Raw genomic sequence first — 18037 nt, 5'->3', positions numbered from 1 at the left:
TCTGGGTCTAGACCACTAGTCACATTTCAGGTGGTTTGGGGTCCATTCCACCCCTCTGCTGGGAATCTTCCACTCTGGAGGTGGGAGTGAGCCTGGAATCCGTCAATCCCTTGTCACTCACTAGGGGCTGGCCTCCCAGGCTGGTCCTGGGTGCCCTGAGTGTCCAGGATGACGAACTGGACACGGAGGTCACATGGTGGGAGAGCGTAGGCTGGGCAGGGAGAGCGTGGAGAGCAGTAACCGCAGGGGTCCCACGCTTGAAGTTCTCTGTGCTCCCCTGTCTTCACACCAACCATGAGGTACGGGCACCAGCCCCATTTTGCAGATGGGGAAGGCGAGGCGCAGAGCCACTGGTGACTTCTCTGGGATCTGGCACTCCGTGTTCCACTGCACCGCCAGCCAGCCCAGGGCCAGCCCAGCACCAGGTGAAGTGGGGATGGGACCGGCTGTCAGCAGCGCCCGGGCTTCCTCCTTAGGGGGCTTTGCTCTGCTCTGTTTCCTCCCAGGCAGGAAGGCCCAAGGGGAAGGCTCCGTGTCCCCCTGCCCCTGGGGAATGGGCAGTGTGGCCTCAAGGGACGGTCCAGACATGACGGCATGCCAGCCACCGTGTGTTTGTGTGTGCACACGTGTGTGTGTGTGTACAGGGGGTGGTGTCACAGAGATTGGGGCATGTTCCGGGCACGGAGGGGTGGCGGCTGCAAGGCTGCAGTGCAGGCTGCTTCGTGTGGTGGTGCCTGCGAGAGGGTGCTTTGTTTGTGTCTACGGTGGCAAAATATATGAGGCAGAGAATCTGCTTTTTACTCGTTGTTGAGAGTACAGCTCAGAGGCCTGAAGCGCATTCAGTGTCCTGCAGCCGTCCCCACCCTCGGTCCCCAGCAAACACAACCCTCCTGACCCCCGGCCCCTGACCCCCACTGCCTACCTTCTGTATTTAGGATCTGACGCCTCTGCGGGCCTCACAGAGGTGGGGTCACATGGTATCTGTCCGCCCCCACCCAGGTCTGGAGTCTCTGGGTCGTCGGGTGACTCTACTTGTGAGTTCTAGGGGACCCTCCGCGCTGTTTTCCTCGGTGGCCCCCCAGCAGCGCACCCTGAGAACCACTCAGTTCTGGTTTCCCCATGTCCTGGCCCTCCTCTCTCCCCATGTCCTCGCTGACACCTGTTGCATCCTGCTGTTTGGTCTTCAGTCAGTCCTCCTGGTGGGAGAGATGATCGGGTGAAATTTAAAACTTGATTTCGAATGAACTTGTTTCCTTGAATGTCGGTCCTTTCTTGAAAACTAAGGGCAGAGAGTAATGAAGTTCCAGTTGGTCGATGTTTGGCTCCGTTAGGAAGCCCTGTGCAAAATGATACCCCAGGGGCCCGGGTCAGTTGCATTCTGAGTGAAAGTCCAGCACCAGCCAGGTTGGTGCTGCCTGGACAGAGCTTTCTAGAACCTTCTCCAGATGCTTGCAGGCGCTCGGTCCCCACTAGGACTTCACCATCCGGTCTCAGTCTCCACGGAGCTGGGACACTGAGCATTGGCAGAGCTCAGGACGCTGGTGGTTACCAGGATTAACTTGCAACAGGAATCTACCCAAGGAACTGGGTGCATGGAACGTGTGGATGGAAAGTGCTTCTTTCTCAGGGCTGGGGACTCTTTCCGTGGGGTGCATCGGCCTTTGTGCTGGAGATGCTGTCCTAGGGACTAACTGCATTTATAAAGCCCATGAGTTTTGCCTGCAGCTCCCGGGAACCCACAGCATCTACCCTAAGCAAAAGGTGGCTGTCACCCCAGCAGCCGCTGGCTTCCTGCTCAGCAGACTTTCGCTCCTCTGTATCCCTGTCTCCCCATGTCATGATCGCGCAGCACTTGGCGGCTGTTTCACTGCTTATGGTTCTGTGGGTCGGGGATTTGGGCGGGGATGGCTCGTCCTTGCTGAATGTGGTGGACGCGTCACTCAGTCAGTGGTGTGGGTGGGTGGCCTGGAGGATGGCCTCTGGCACGGATCCTGCCCCAGGGTGGGGCTTTATGGACCAGGATGGAAGGAGGTGAGCTTGTGGCAAAGTGGGCCAGGCTCTAGTTCCTCCGGCCCTGCAAACAGGCAAGCAAACAGATTCAAAGAACACTCTCTTAGGGGAAGGCCCGCTTGTCTCTGCTTCCCTCTTTCTACCACACTGAGTGCCTGGGTCCCCCGGGCCCCCGGCCCTGGCTGAGGCACTGGGGCCAGGATGCCTCAGAAGTGGTCTGCCTATAAGACTCCGGCCTGGCAGCCAGGACAGCATCCACTTAAGGGACATGCAGAGTAAAGGATCACAGGGTACATCTCAGAGGAGGTGCTCCCTCCTAGCAGCACCAAATGAACCATCAGGGGTCAGGGGCTGGGAATAGTGATGTTAGGTGCGTGGAGTCTGGACAGCTGAGGTGACATTACCAGTGGTGGCCTCCTGGGTGGAGAGCTTGGGTGAGCTGCCCCCACTTAGGGAGCTCCCAGTGTCCCCAAAGGCTGGGGTGCAGGAGGGAAGCCCACAGAGGGCCGGCCAGTGGTCAGCGAGCTGTGTCTTGGAGGCTTCACGTGGGGGCTCGGGCCACCCGTCCCCAGGGAACCTCTGTGGTTAGCTCGCGGGTCTGCATGGGGGCGGCAGCCATGCTCCCAGGCCTTGCCGGCTGCGTCTTGGGGAGCATGACGCCCAGCAGACGCCTGGTGGAATGCTGTCGGCTCCCCTTGCTTCGTAATGTGGTTTTTTATAGTCGGGGGACTGGTTGTGCCGCGGCCGCTGCCAGCTGACTGTAAGCTCGGGATTAGAGGCCCGGCCCTTTGTGCGAGCTGGCGCGGCTGCTGGGGCGGGGCGGCGGGGAGCGGCCCTCTCCTCCCCTGCCCTCCCGCCACCGCCACCGCCACCGCCACCGCCACCGCCACCGCAGGGCAGCAGCTCCCAGCCCATCCGTGCAGCGGAGGCTCTGGGGTATGCCCGGGCGGCCCACCGGCTGGGCTGCTGTCCCTCTCGGCCCCCTCTGGGGTCTCTAAGCAGGTGCGGACACCCTCGGGGGGCCTTGAGTGGGTGGATCAGAGGGCAGGGTGCTGCACCCCCCGAGAACCCCAGGAGAGCCACTGTGGCCTTGGCGGGTGACAGAGGTGTAACTGGGAAGCCTTCCCCCTGCAGCCCCTTCCGCCTGCAGGGCCGCCCCGGGACCTGCCCTTCGGGAGCCAGCGTGCCTTTCTTTGGGCAACGGACGAGGCAGGGCTCGCAGGCATTCTTGTGTGGTGACGCCAGCCGAGCATGCAGCCCCACGTGGCCCGGTGTCCCCATTCACTGGGCGGTGGTGCGGGATTTCATTCACCCTGGCGGGGCTCCGGCCCAGCAGGAGGCCTCCCCCCTCCACCCCCGGGCTGTGCTGACTCACGAGGCCTGCCCTCTGCTGGCCCAGGGCCTCTGGGCACGATTCCCACCCGAAAACAGGTCCCGGAAGGGGGTCTGTGAGGTGGGCACTATGCATCACTGGCTGCAGCCCGCGGCCACCTCCTGTGGGGGGCAGGCCCACCTCACACACACACTCGCCCTCGGAGCAGCCCCGAGCCAGGAGACCGGGTCGGGGGGCACCTGCTGAGACCCAGGCCCCCCTGGCTGCTTCCTGGCAGGCGAACCTCACGCTAGGGGACCTGCTCCTTGCTTCTGATGAGCCTGGGCATGTGAGAGAGCTGGAACCCCCTCCCGGCCTCCTCCTGGGGCCGCGTCCTCCTGAGGCACCCCGGCTCCTCGTCCTGGCCAGTGGAGGCCCACGGAGAGGACCGAGGGCCAGCAGGGTGGGACGCCTCCTCCCAGCCGGCCTGGCGCACAGCAAGCTTGCCTGGGTGGGCTGGTGCGCACAGGCCCGATGGCCAGACGTGTGCGCACGCTGCTGCGACAAGTTGTGTGGGCCTGAAGGACAGAGTGGGGTTTTCCCCAGGCCAGGCACAGGCTCCTCCCGGGCGTTCAGGGGACACTCACGCCACCCCACCCCCGCGTGTGCAGGGTTCGCTCCGGGTTCCCGCGTTCTCCATCTGGTGGCCCCTGGGCCCATTCTGCAGCGGTCCCGCCCCGTGGATGCTGGGGCCGGGCCGACACGGGGTCTGGCCTCCCTCTGCAGGGGCCGGAGTCTTCTTCCTGTCCTCGGCCGAGGGAGAGCAGATCAGCTTCCTGTTCGACTGCATTGTCCGCGGCATCTCCCCGACCAAGGGCCCCTTCGGGCTGCGGCCGGTTCTCCCAGGTGCGTGTGGGAGTGTGGCCTGCCGGGGAGGGGCCGGGGGGCCACTGATGGGTCAGCCAGGCTGCCCATGGGGAGGGATCGGCCGCCGGGCTCCCGAGGGGACAGCACACGCCGTCCTCGCCCTTCCTCCATGGGGTCACAGCTCCTGGGACCCACACACTCTGGCTGTACCAGGTGGGGCCCCAGGAGGCCAGAGACCCCGAGTGGGGCCCACGGAGACCTTCTGAGCTGGACTGGTGTGGGGTCTTGCCCCACGAGGCTGGGACTGTGGGCTGGGGCCAGAGCCAGCCGGGTCCCAGGTGGAGTTTGTGTTTTGGCTGGAAGCTGCCTTGTGCGCTTGCCTGGTGGGTGGCAGGTGGTGGGTGGCGGGTGGGGTCTCACTGGTGGTGGGTGTGAGGCTGCACTGAGCTCCCCTCATCTTGCCCCCACTCCCTGGTTGTGGCTGGGGCGCATTCTCCAAGAGCCCTGGGCAGGACAGAGCCGGACGCCGGAGGGGCCACGCTACCCCGGGCACTGTGGGTCCCCAGCAGGGCGGGACCCCCGAGATCCTGGGCACTGTGGGGCCCCAGCAGGGCGGGATCCCAGAGGTCCTGGCCCCTCAGGGACAGCCCAGGAGGGACAGAGGCTGGTTCTTGTCCCCACAGCCTCCTTAGAGGCTCACCGGGTGCGTGGTACCCAGGATCGCTGGTACTCCCCGCAGCCCAGGGAGGTGGTGCTTGTCACATTGTCCAGGTGGGAGACGTGGCAAGTGGTCAGTGAGCTCGCGTCTGTGGTCTCCTTGCACGGGTGCCACAGCCAGGGGGCGGGTCGTTCAGGGCCCCTGGGAAGGACTGGGTCCACCGTTGCTCAGCAGATCCCTCACCCCACCTCCACACCCCACATGGGCCCTGGGGGGACGGGTTGGGGGCGGGCTGGGGACTGAGGAGGTGGCTCCTGTGGCCCATTCTTCTCCAGCTGGGCTCTGCTGGGTGGTGCGGTGGCGCCCTCTGCTGGCGCCCTCCTGCCTGGCAGCCACCGGTCCGTGCGGACGGCAGGGTGTGGACAGGACAGTGGGACAAGCGTGAAGGCAGGGTGTGGACAGGCTGGTGGGGCTCTGGGTGGCATTGGGTCTAGGCCCTGTGATGATCGGGCTCTCCTGCGAGGTGGCCTCTCCTGGGTCAGCAGCCTCACACCCCGGGCTTTCTGGGGTGCCCCTGCGCTCACACCTGCTCAGCTGGACCCACGGGGAGACAGTCAGGAGGGGAGAGATGAGAGTTCCGACGTCCGCTCCGCCCTAAGCACAACCCTGCGCGCCCCCGTCCTGGTCCTGCCCTGACTGAGATGCACTCTCTCCACACCCCCACTTTGTAGATGTGGACAAGGGGCTCAGAGAGTCCATCCAATGCCAGCGTCCCCACCGTGGGCAACACCTGCTGGCTTTGGGGCACCAGATATGGGCTGCTGGTTGGGGGATCTGGAGGGGGCAGGTGCCCTGAGACTGGTGCCCCGTGGCTGGGGAGGAGCTGGGACTTGCAGGGGAGGGCGTCACCCGGGGCCCTGCCATGGCCGTGAGCCCCAACCCCCAGCACATGTGTGGCCCTGGTGGTGCTGGACTCACTCACTGTGACACCTGGGTGGCGCCCGCGGCCGAGGGCCCTGGGTGGGAGCAAGGAGGCCACGTCTCCTGACTCTCCTCTCTGCTGCAGACCCGAGCCCCGGGGGTCCTGCCGCTGCAGAGGAACGTGTGGCCCAGGAGGCCCTGGAGGCCCTGAGGCTGGAGAAGCGGCTCAGCCTCCTGTCGCACGCCGGTCGTCTGGGTAGCGGAGGTAGGGGAGGTGGGGGAGGTGGGGGAGGTGGGGGAGGTAGGGGAGGTGGGGGAGGAGGGTGCAGTGGGGGAGGAGAGAGAGAGGGTAGGAGGGAGAGGAGAGGGAGGAGGGGAGGAGGGACGGTGGGGGAGGAGGGGGAGGAGGAGGTAGGTGGGCTGCCTTGCTGCTGTGGGGAGGGGCCACCGCTATGGGGCCTGAGCCAGGCTCCTGCTTTTTGGTCATGCCTCCCCTCCTGCTCACTCCTTCATTCCTTCCCTCCTACTCACTCATTCATTCCTTCCTCCTCTCTGCTCACTCATTCTTCCCCTCACTCATGATGCCACAAACATCATGAGTGGTGCTGCCAGAGAGCTGGGAGAGCTGGGAGAGCTGGGTGCAAATTCTGCTTGCCCAGTAGCCCTGTGGCCTGGGTAAGGCTGTGGGCTCCTGTGGGCTTCAGCTTTACCCTTGGTGCCCAGACAAAAGGGTCCTCCTCGGCAGCCCGAGGACTCTCTGTTTGCTGGGAACTGGACAGAAGGGGCTGCTGCCAGGCGGGGGGTGGGGGGGAGCCATGCTGTGGGGCCTGTCTGTCCTCTCTACTGCTGCCAGTCCAGTCTGGTGGGGTGCACTGTGAGCCTGTCCCCAGAAGTAAGGAGCCTCTTGGCACTGAGCCGTGATCCTCTGATTCCCAGAGGGCAGTGACCAAGGGGGCAGCGGGAGGACGTGGGTTCCAGAGAGGGCGGGGGGCGGGAGGGTGGTGGTGGTGGTGGTGGTGGTGGTGGTGGTGCAGTGTGTGTGTGTGTGTGTGTGTGTGTGTGTGTGTGTGTGAAAGATTGGTATTCAAGGAGGGGCCTGACCCGGGTGAGCTGGTTTGTGCAGGAGCCTCTGGGTGGGGGCGGGGGGGGGGGTGCTGGGGAGGGGGCGATGGGGGCCTGGAGAGTGCTGGCCCTCGGCCGATGTCGCCCTCAGCCCTCCCTGAGCCCACCCCAGCCCCCAGAGCAGTGTCAACACCCCGACCGCCCTGTGCTCTGTCTAGGGGATGACCGCAGCCTGTCCAGCTCTTCCTCAGAGGCCAGCCACTCGGATGTCAGCGCCGGCGGCCGCCTCACCGCATGGCCAGAGCCTTCCTCGTCCTCGGCCAGCACGTCGCAGGAGGGTCCAGGGCTGGCCGCCGCCCAGGCCTCTGCGGAGACCGTGCCGGGCACCTCCAGGCCGCCCCCCAAGCCGCTGCGGCCTCGGCAGCTGCAGGAGGTCGGCCGCCAGAGCTCATCGGACAGCGGCATCGCCACGGGCAGCCACTCCTCGTACTCGGGCAGCTTCTCCTCCTGCGCCGGCAGCAGCCTGGACGTGTGGCGCGCGGGCGACGAGTTCGGCTCCCTGCTCAGCCTGCCGCCTGCGGCCGGGGGGTGCGAGCCCAGCCTGTGCGCCTGCCCGCCGGGGACAGCCGAGTACCAGGTGCCCACGGCCCTGCGGCACCATTATGACACGCCGCGCAGCCTGCGCCAGGCCCCCGGGGACCAGACCTCGGCTGTGCAGGGCAGCCTGGACGATGGTGGGGCCGGGGACTCGGGTGGCCAGATGTCCGCGGGGTGTCCCTCCGGCTGCCTGGGCGCGAGGCGGCGGGGACAGGTGGCGGAGGGCCCGGGCAGCGAGGCCCCTGTCGAGACCTGGGAGGCAGGCAGCCCCCATGCAGGGCCTCCTCCAGCTTTCTTTTCCACCTGTCCGGCCTGTGGAGGACTCAAGGTAAACCCCCCTCCCTGAGAGCCACAGCTCAGGTTCGCTGCTGCGGGGGTTGGGTTCTGTCCCTCCCGGCAGGAGGGGAAAGGGTGCCCTCGGTGCTGTTGGTGAGGCACAGGGGGGAGGGCCTGGGGGGAGGGGTGACAGTCCCAGAGGCTGCCCTCTGGGGAGTGGAGCCTGCAGGGAGGGCCCCCAGGACTTGGAGAGGGCGACTAGCCTGCAGCTCAAGTGCCTTCTGGAAAGTGGGAAGCTCTGGGTGGAGCAGGCTGGGGGCGTGTACAGTCCCAAAGCCTGAGGATGGGGTGCAGGGGACCCAGGCTGGTGCTGTGTCCCAGCCGGCTTTAGCCAGGCCCTCGGGGTGATCAGGGCTGGGAGGCCCCTCGCGGGCCGCAGCCACCTCCCGTCCAGTTCCCCTGCCTACCCGCTGGATGGCCATTCTTACTTCTCAGATACATCCCTTCCGTGGTGCACAGTCAGGTCATCTGCTAAAAATTAGCTTCCTCTGCAGCAGCTGCAGACCCAGATTCCCGGGACAGGAGCGTGGCACGGTGCGTGTAGGACGAGCTTTACCTGTCCACTGCACACCTCTGTGAAGCAGCGCCACGGGTGGCCCGTCTTACAGGGGAGGAAACTGAGGCTCAGGAGGCGCAGGGACTTGTGGGGTCTGGGTCTCATGACTCAAGAACCTCCACTGCTCACCCACCAGCCTGTTCCTCAACCTGCAGGCTCCCGGGCCAGGGGTGGGCAGGCAGCAAGGTGGTGACACCAGGAGGCCCCTGGGAAAACTCTGGAAGCTGCGCCTCACCCCCTCCACCCTCCTGGCTGAGCTGCAAGGCTAGGGGTCAGGACCAGAGGGGCTGGGGCTCCAAGGCCCATCCATTTGCGTTTGGAGGCACGTGGGTCGCCCGGGGTAGAGCTGCTTCCGGCGCCCTCCGTGGCCTGTCTGCTCGCCTGCATGGGGTGCAGCTGCGTTGCCTGGTTTCCTACATTGTTCTGCAGTTTCGTGCACCCCAAGAGGCGGGCCGGTGCCCGTGCGGCTCGGGACCTGGGCTGGCGCCGTCCTGCGCTGTCTGGCACCCGCCCCCATCCAGGGGGCCAACGGCTCACCTGTAAATATTTTGCTTTGTACCTTTACCGTCGGCTAAAGACCTTTGTTGCTCTTTTACATTTTTAAAATCGGACCTGTTTGTAATACATTCTTAGATTGGAAATAAAATTTTCTTTTCTTACCATCTTCTCCTTTTCCATTTGCTAGCCTCCCCACCTCCCGCCAGGCCCTCCCCGCGGGGCCTTTGTCTCCAGCCTGTGGGTCTCAGGGGGCAGCACGGGGCCTCGCCTAGTAGCCTGCCTTGAGCCTGAACGCACTGGGGGCCTGAAGCAGGAGAGGCAGCTCCCGACAGCCCATGGGGCGTGTGTGCGTGCGCACTTGCATTCGCGTGTGACGTGTGCATTCAGCTGCATGTGTGTGCACTGTGCGTGGTGTGTGACCTGTGTGTGTGTGTACGTAGTGTGTACAGATGCTGCATTCATCTGCACGGTGTGTGTACACGTGTGTGCATGTGTGGTGCGTGCACAGGAATGTGCATTTGTGCATATGCATACATTTGTGTGTGGTGTGTGCATCGCACATGTGTGATGTCCGTGTGTATGCTATTTGCACAGATGCACACGTGTGTGTGTGTGTGCACATGTGTGGCATGTTCCCTGCTCACTGGAGACCACTTGGGCTCAGGCAGGTGGCTTCCCATGTCCAAGTGAGGGTGGGCACTGCTTTCTGGGCCAGTGAGAGTCCTGGCTCTGAGCCTGGAGCCCCCCTCCATCTTCCCCATTTGGGTGGCCGAGCTCCAGGGATCCCACCTCCCATCTCCTGCACATCCAGGGGCCCCCGCCCTGCCCTATCACTCCCATTTTACCCTGCTGGGGGGCCAGCTCTGTGGAGGCCGAGTTGGGAGCTCTGGGTGGGGTGCCTGTGAACTGTAGCGTGAGGAAAGCCAGGCTTTGGGGGCTGAGCGGCACCCCGCCACGCCAGCTGGGTGGCCTCAGGCAAGTTTCTACACCTCTCTGAGCCTCTGTTTCCTCCTGCGTAGACGAGGATGCCTACCTCCCTGGGCACATGGAGAGGGTCCAATGAGGTGATAGATGCGCGTGGGCAGTAGATGTCTATTCACAGCAGCGGTCATTAGATCCACTGTTGTCACCTCCACCCCTGAGGCACCCCAGCCTCTGGCTGCAAAAGTAATAAGGCTGCGAGCTGCTAGCGCCATGAGTGAGGTGGGGTGGCGTCTGCCCCTACCAGGGCCCCTCGCTGTCCGGGCGCCCGGGCCTTGCCTGGTGGGGCTGGGCGCAAGCAGAGTGGGCAGATCCATGCTGGGAGTCCTGCTGCCTTGTCTCTCCAGGGCGTGTGCAGCCCACTGGCCCAGACCTGGAGTTTGGGGTCCTGGCCCCCAGCAGGGGGAATGGGCTGAGCTGCACCCTGCCCATGCTCAGCGTTGGCTTTGATGCTGTGCCCGCAGGAGCGGCCCCTGGAAGCAGGTGCGGGCTGTGGTGGGGCCGTGGGCCCTTGGCGCTTGCTCCGCGGCTCCCGTGGGCAGACGGTGACCTCCTCTAGTACCTCAGAGGCCTGTGTGTGAGGGCTCCTGGTGGGCAGCCGGTCTCTGGTCTGTGACCAGACTGGGGGCCCTTAGGTCGGGGGTGAGGGGGTTGGGGGGCCAGACACGCTCTGCCCAGGTCCCGGGCCTGCACAAGAGCTCCTTTAGGAAGGTGATGGGTTAGACCAGCTCAGTGTGTCCCTTGAGCCTGGCCAGGACCTGGGTCAGGCTGCTGTGTCTTGAGTCTGGGGCATCAAGCAGAGGCCTCCAGGGCAGGGTTGGGGTTTCCACACCCCCATTCCAGTTCCCAGCTCCTCACAAGGCCCTACCGCCAGCCTGTGATCCCCAGACTGCTGGGGATGCTGGATCCGCTTCAGTCACTTGCCCTGGGCCCGGATGGGGATGGGGGCGGGGGTAGGGAGGCATCCCCCAAGGGCTGTGGGAGGCCCAGGCCCAGGTGACAATGAACCTGCTGGCCACGGGCCACTGTCCCTCCCTCCTGATCAGATCCTGTCCTCAGCTCTGAGGCCCCCATGGCCCCTTCCTCCTGCAGGCCCCTCTGCACTTCTAATCAGGCCCCCCCAAGAGGCCGTTGTGCAGTTCAGGGGGTCCTGGCTCATCTTCATGGCCTCTGTGGGTACCTCCACAGGTGCTGGTGGGGCGGGGCCCGCAGGGCCCAGGGAGCACCTGCTCCAACCTCTGAGCACCTGACAGCCACACCCCCTTCTGCACAGCCCTGAGTAGACCTTGGAGGCCCAGACTTAGCCTAGGGCTCAGAAGAGGGCAAGCAAGGGTCAGGGCTGCCAGCTGGGGGTCCTGGGACACGTGGGTACGGGGCCCCCTGGGAGATGAGGAGTCTGGGCTGGGGTCCGCCAGAGGCAGCCAGGCCCCCAGTGACCTGGGTGCAGCTGGGTTAGTATCCTGCTGGTCAGGCTGGGGCAAGGGGAATGGGGTCCAGATGGACAGGTTGACACATGTTCTCTTTGGTCCAGGGAGCAGCTGCCTTACCCCCCGGCCTTCTGATGACACACTCAGGTAGGCCCCAGCTTTGGGACCAGCTCCCGTGTGGCCTCGGGACAAGGGAGTGAGGGGCATGGTGACTGCAGTCATGGCCTAGCCAGAGGCTCTGCAGCAGATGGGGCAGCGGGTGTTAGTGGCCATGATGGAGACAATGGGCAGAAGGTGACATGGACGGGGGAGGGGTGGCCGTGGGGTCGGGGGACAGAGTGCAGCCGGAAGGAGCCCTGGCAGGGGCGGGGCAGGCCCAGCCGGAGGATGAGGACAGGGTGGCTAAGCATGGCCAGCTGGCCCGGAGGGCTGTGTGCATGGAGCGGGCAGGGCCAGGCTGCCTCGGAGCCTTGGCCTGCGGCGGGGAGCCCCATCCTTGAGGTGATGGAGAACAGGGTTGAGGGGTCCTGGTGATGAGCAGGGAGTGAGGGGAAGACTTGAGGTCTCCAAGCTCAGTTAGAAGGTGAAGGATGGGCAGAAGCTGGCTGCTGCCCAGGGGAGGGCCTGGAGGGTTGAGGGAAGCTGAAGTTTGGGGAAGGTTGGCCTTAGGCAGGGTGGAGGGGTCAGGGAGGCTCAGGGGTCAGCTCTGGGCCTTAGCCTTAGGACTGGGGGCCCTAAGGAGCTCAGATCCTCTGTCCTTCTCGAGACACATGACACCTGTTGGGGCCAGACCTGCAGGCTGACCTGCAGTGGACCTCTGGGGGCAGGAGGGGGCGGGCAGGGCAGGCCGGGTCCACAGGAAAGCCCCAGCAAGCTGCTCTTGGGTTCTCTGGGTCAGGATGGGGCACTGAGCTCCACCCCAGGGCAACCTATCCCCTGACGCCCACTCCCGGATGGTCCCAGACACCTCCTCCTGCTGTCCACTTGGCTGCCCCTAGGGCCCTGTGGAGGTCTTTTACCCAGACAGCGGGTGGGCCCCCAGGAACAGGAGGGGACGGGGGCCCAGGCGTCAGGATCTACTGGAGGATACAGACCCTCTCTTTCCACTGAGGCCAGGGTCTGGGGAAGTGGGGCCTGAGTCCGGCAGAGACGGGGATGAACTGGGCCTGGGGTGGTGCGGCCAGAGCCTTGGTGACGGCGGGGGTGCCTCGGGAAGGCAGGAGAGGTCAGGCTGTGCTCCTCTGTCCTCGGCTCTGTTCCGGCTTCTAGCAAGGCTGGGAGCAGCTCTACCTGAAGGAGCGGGAGGGAGGAGGGTGAGGGGGATCTGCCCCCACGAACACTGCTTAGACATGGAGGCCAGGAGGGAGCCCCTCCCCTGCTTCCTCCTCCCCTGCCGGCTGTGGACTGGGCAAGACGTGGCTCCAGCCCTAGAACCAGCTCCAGACGTCCTTCCTAGCCTCCCCTCAGGTCCTGGTTCAGCCCCTGAGGGCTCTCCCCGCTGCACCCGGGCCTCTGCCTCTGCCCTTCCTTCTTTCTCGTCCTCTATTCCTTGGCACATGCCTCCTTCTCCAGGCAGTCTGCTTGGATTTTCCCCTGGCCTCACTGGTCTAAGTGTCTCTCTTGGGTGCTTCTGCCTATCACCTCGGGGTACATGGGCGAGGGCCTGCGTCTGCCCCTCTGTGTGCCCAGGTCCCCTCCAGGCTGCTTGATGGAGAGTCTCACACTGTTGGTGTCCAGATGGGTGTGCAGAGCCCAGGTGAACACGGCGTGCCCGGGGAGGGTGTGGGGAGAGGGCCCTCGCCCTGCTCTGCCTGCCAAGGCTGCACCCCTTCCTGTCCTAGGCTGCATTCGGGGCGCTGCAGGTGCGGTAGATCTGCAGAAACCCCTCGCCTCACAGCTGAGAGGCGGAAAGCAGCCCGTTCTTGGCTTGATGAGAGCACAGGACACGCTGAGCTGCCAATCGGAGAAGCCCAGCGCCGGGCCTTGGCTGGCCAGGGCCGTGCGCGAACAGGCAGCCCGGGCCCCAAGCCTGGCCTGGAAGCTGAGTGTCCAGAGGGCCCTCCCCGTGTTCCCTGGGGTCAACGCATCCGGCCTTGCCCACCCCGTGTCCAGCAGCAGCCTCCAGCCTCCCTCCTCGAGGACCTCCCTCCCTCGCTCTGCAGCAGGGCCACCTCCTCATCAGGGAGCACCCCCGGCTCTGTGCCCCTGGAGCACTCCTGCTGCCTGTGTGCAGACTCTGCCGGGGTCCGGAGCCGCTCCTGGGAGCCCCACACCCCTGCACTGGCCGGAGGGTCTCCCTGCAGGGTCAGCAGCAGGAATGTTTGGGAACAGTAGTTTCCCGGGGCATCAGTGTCCTGTTTTTGACGTCAGGGACGTGGGCACAGCATCCTGAGGGGGCCCTGCCCTGCAGGGACCGTGTAAGGAGGGGGGTGGGTCTCCTGGGCCCCCAGGCTGGGAGGGGCAGGAACCATGTGACTGGCTTTGGTTCATGAGATCTGGCTCCACTTGGCCACGGTCTGGCTCTGGCCCTGGCCGGGGTGCGGGCTCTGTGGCCTTCACCCCCTCACTGGGAGCAAGCAGGCAGTACAGTGTGCCCTGCACCCCCGGCCTTGCTGCGGCAGCTAAGGGCACAGGGGGGAAGGCACCATGAGGACCTTCAGGAGACGCCCCCTGGCAGTGGGTGCCCTGTGGTGGGACGGGGACCTGAGGGACACAGGGTCTGCCTCCTGAGGTCCTGGCCCTGCGCTAGGCTCCCTCGACCCCTGCGCAAGGGGTCAGAGACAGGTGTCCCCTGCAGCTTCAACCCTCTATCTGATCCCTGATCTATTCTGAGCAGCAGAGCTGGCCACCCTCATGTGGCTGTGCCTGGGGGACCCTGAGGACAGGGGTGTGGGGGAGCCTCTGGAGAACAGCCAGCAGGACGTCACCCTTGGTCCCCACGGCTGGGCTCCTTCCTTGTGGCCTTGGTGTGCTGGGCTCTCGGGCCAGTGGGGAAGTGTGGTCAGGTGCACAGCCAGGCGGCCCACTATGAAGTCCCCCCGAGCCCAGCCCGGGCCAGGTCTTCAGGTGCCCTGGGTGCTGCACCTCCCATATACCCCAGGAGGGGGTGCACAGTGAAATCTGCTGCTAGGAAACAGGGGAGGACTCGAGGTGCCTGGGGCCATCCTGGAGGAGGTGTCACTGTGCATGGAGGTGTCACTGTGCATGGAGGGCCTGCACTTGGGGGAAGGGATTTCCTGTGGAGACTCGCGGGTCTAGAGGTGGTCCCTGGAGCCCGGAGCTGGGGTGGGCATGGGGATGACCCAGGAGGACCGAGAGGGTGAGGGTGGGTGGCAGGGGGGCTGAAGACGGAACAGTGGGGTCGCTGACGGCAGCAGGCCTTGGGGCATCCGTGAGGGCAGCTCAGCAGGGATTAGCTTGTGGCAGCAGACAGGGGCGTGGGGGGAGAGGGGCCCAGGGTTTCTAGAAGCTCACTGGTGAAGGGGCGCAGAAGGTGGTGCGGTGTTGGGGGGAAGGCGGGTGGACCCCAGGGTGGGCAGTGCTGGGCCAGAGATGGTCAGTTGGCAGGACCAGAGGGTGGGGGCGGGGGGGTGGAGCTCTCTGCGGGGGGGTCCCCCGGGTCGCCCACCCGCACTGCCCTTCTCGGCACAGGAGCCCCGGGGCCCGGGAGACCGAGCAGCGAGGCGCCCCCCTACCTGAACATCCCCGTCAGCCCCTCCTCCAAAACGCAGCTGCTGTACCTGGGCCTGGAGCTCCAGGGGGCCGGCGCCGGGATCCGAGGTGGGTCCCCATGGGTGGGGGGGCTGCCTCCGGGCGCCGGTGGCCCGGGCCCCCCAGTCTCTGCTCTTGCTGAGCCGTGCCCCCTGGGGCGGGGCCCCCTTCCTTCCAGCTTGCCCCCCACCCCCAGGCTCGCGTCCCGGATCCCCTCACCTCTCCCAGCCCGAGGCTCTGCGGGGGCGGGGGCCAGGGGCCTCCCTGGAGGAGGGTGGGGGTGCCGGCCGGCTCACCGGGGCTGCTTTCAGGGGCCGGGGCCTCCCGCTACGCACAGATCGACATCGCGGCCACCGAGGCAGCCCACAGGGTGGGGGCCCAGCACGCACAGACCCGGGAGCAGCGGCTGCCCGAGCTGGAGCAGAGGAGGAAGGGGCCCCCGCGGTGAGGACCCCCCAGCCCCGCCACGACCACGACCTCGCTTCTGTCGCCAGCAGCCGAGGGCACCAGGGAGCCCGTCCTCTGCCTCGCCCACGGAGGTCTGAGCTCCGGGCCGGTGGCCTCCTGGCTGCAGGGTGGCCACAGCCGGTCCTCACCCTTCCCCGCCCCACCGGCCACGGGGGCCAGACCCGACCCTTCTTCGGCCTCAGTAAGCCACTCTGGACCTCCAGCACGTCGGGAGGAGCCATGCGTCCAGGTGTCAGGCAGCCTGTGGTCGTCACCTGCCCCGGTGCGGCGTCTGGGCTGCAGGGGCCCCGGGGGGATTGAAGACCAGGTTCCACTGCTCTGGGCCGCAAGGGGCCCTCCCAGTCCCTGGAGACGGTGGCCACCTGACTGATGACAGGCCTGCCCTTGGAAAACACATATCCCCAAAGCACAGCGAGGCCGGACCAGGCCCCACCTATGCCGAGTGTCCCACCCTGCCTGCCTCTGCCCTGCAGCAGCCTCCAGCTGTCCGGGGTCACCGCTGCCCTGTGCCTGGGGACCGTGCTGCCAGCGAGTCCTGGGGGTGGCAGGACTGTTCCACCTTCAGACCTGTCAGGCTGCCGGCAAGGCCCCCACATGGGTTTACTGGCTGCACTGCTTCTTAAGACCCATTAAGTTATGTAAATAGTTTAAAATTGTTAATATTCTATTTTTAACATGCACATTATTTTTCTGAAGGATGAAGTGCCTTCTCTTGTGCTGTGTCTGTCGTGGGCTGTTCCTGACCATGGACTTGCTTCTGTTGTCTTGACACGGTGCAGGTGCTCAGGGCCGTGTTATGCCCACCTTGGTGGGTCGCCGTGGGGTTTCCATGTTTCCTCCCAACAGGGCCTGTGGCCCGGGGGAAGTTGTGTGCCATTTCCATGACTCAGTGAGCTGGAGGGAATGGTCATGGCTCCACAGGGAAGGGTGCTGGGAAGTTTCCAGAATTGGTGGTGCGGGTTCCTGACATTCCTCCCTTGTCATGAAAGGGAAGCATCGGGCTAGGCCCTCTGACCCTGGTCTTAGATGTGAGATGGGGCTCTGCTCTGCCTGGCCAGGGTCTCCAAATATAGCCCACTCAGGCACCTCCTTCCCTTCTTCCCTCTCTTTCTCCCTCCCGTCCATCCATCATCCACCCATCCACCATCCATCTACCATTCACTACCCATCATTCATCCACCATCCACTCACCATCCATCCATTTACCATCCATCCATCCACCATCCAACTACCATCCACCATGTATCATCCATCTACTATCCATCATCCACTTATCTATCCATCATCCAACTTCTATCCATCCTCCATCTATCAGCCGTCCACCATCTGTCATCCATCCATTCATCCATCTCCATCCATCCACCATCCATCCATCACCCATTCACCATCCACTCACCATCAAGCCATCCATAACTCAACTTCCATTCATCCTCCATCCAGCCAATCATCCATCATCAATCCACCACCCACCAACCATCCAACCACCATCCATCCACCATCCATCCATATCCCTCCCTTTCACCCTATCCCTGATCCACTAAGGACCCAGCGAGTCTGAGGGTAGTGTAAGTGACTGACGTTCCTCATATTCTCCTCTTCAGCTGAGATCCCTCAGGTTGATGGGTTTCAGAACACCAGCGCCCTTTTCCTTGCCTTATCTTCTAAGCTGACACCTGTTGGGGAAGCTTGTGAGTTGAGGCAGAAGGAAGCAGGTCCAGCCCTGAGCCCATGAGGGCAAATGTCCTGGGTGGGATGCAAGGGCCTCAAGTGTTGATCCTACAAGCAAATCAGGTTCTCAGCCTAAAGGGCCCCCACTAGAACGCCCTGGACAAGATTCTAGGGTGGTCAGACTTCCCTTTAAATTACAAGGTGGGGAGCAAAGCCTGGGCTGCACACCCCAGCCCAGGGTTCCAGCAGTAAGGGGCTGCCCTCTGGGTGGGAGGGGGCCCAGACGTCCATGTGCATCAACTCTGGGATAAACAGCTTGGAGTTCTTGTGACTTTGACTGGCTGGCGTCTGGGGTCTCTCGTGTTCAAAAGGAAATAAGGCTGCTGTGTTTTTGTATTGCTGAAGCTGGGCTATGGATGTGTTAGGCATTCGTGAAGAACAGCTCCCCGAGGGGCTCAGCCAGGCCCGGCCCAGGCCACCGCGAGCAGTGTGCTTTGGCAGGTAGAGGGCTGCATGCGGAGGGAGGCTGCCCTCCAGCCCATGAGGCCTCAGGGGGTCTGTGGCAGCCACACAGCAGAACAGGGCCAGATGGCCACCTGTCCTTCCTCCAGAGCTGTGACAGGCGGCGCTGCGCTCAGTGGCTCGAGCCCCGCACTGGGGCCTATTAGGCAGAGTTGTTGCAGCTGCTGCAGGTGAGGTGCACGGGCCATCGTGTGGACGTGGAGGGAGGTTTTTGGGGACCCCATGTAACCGAACCCAAGTTCCATCGGCCTGATGCCCAGTGGAGACATCGGGTTTGCGGCAAGAAAAGGGTTTATTCAAGAGGCAGCCAGAAGGGGAGACTGGGGTGGGGCTGGGGGTGTGGTAGGGGAAGGGGTGGGGTGGGGGGCAAGCCTCCAGTCCGCCTCCTCAAAGGGGGAGAGTCGCCTCCTCAAAGGGGGAGAGTTGAGGAAATGTGAAGGCAA

The 18037-nt window shown here is 64.4% G+C and overlaps 1 protein-coding gene across 12 annotated transcripts in view; it reads left to right on the top strand.

Annotated features, from left to right (window-relative positions):
• The window catches only part of DOK7 (docking protein 7), a 30862-nt gene extending 14763 nt beyond the window's left edge, over window positions 1-16099 (top strand). For 4 of the 12 annotated variants that reach the window (XM_072803677.1, XM_072803660.1, XM_072803669.1 and 1 more), the window contains 3 exons: window positions 3994-4228; window positions 5914-6033; window positions 7049-8979. In XM_072803677.1, coding sequence (XP_072659778.1) covers window positions 3994-4228; window positions 5914-6033; window positions 7049-7773 — 1080 coding nt within the window. In that variant the 3' untranslated portion in view covers window positions 7774-8979. Of the gene's footprint in view, window positions 1-3993; window positions 4229-5913; window positions 6034-7048; window positions 8980-11329; window positions 11373-13236; window positions 13273-14879; window positions 15006-15247 lie in introns of those variants that run through there. The other 8 variants (XM_072803695.1, XM_072803685.1, XM_072803724.1 and 5 more) reach the window with 4 other exon arrangements.
• Window positions 16100-18037: the final 1938 nt, after the last annotated feature.

This window comes from Canis lupus, chromosome 2 (assembly GCF_048164855.1).
Source record: "Canis lupus baileyi chromosome 2, mCanLup2.hap1, whole genome shotgun sequence".
NCBI classification, from domain to species: Eukaryota; Metazoa; Chordata; class Mammalia; order Carnivora; family Canidae; genus Canis; species Canis lupus.
Note: the sequence above shows the minus strand (reverse complement) of the source record. Positions and strands in the feature narration are given on the sequence as shown.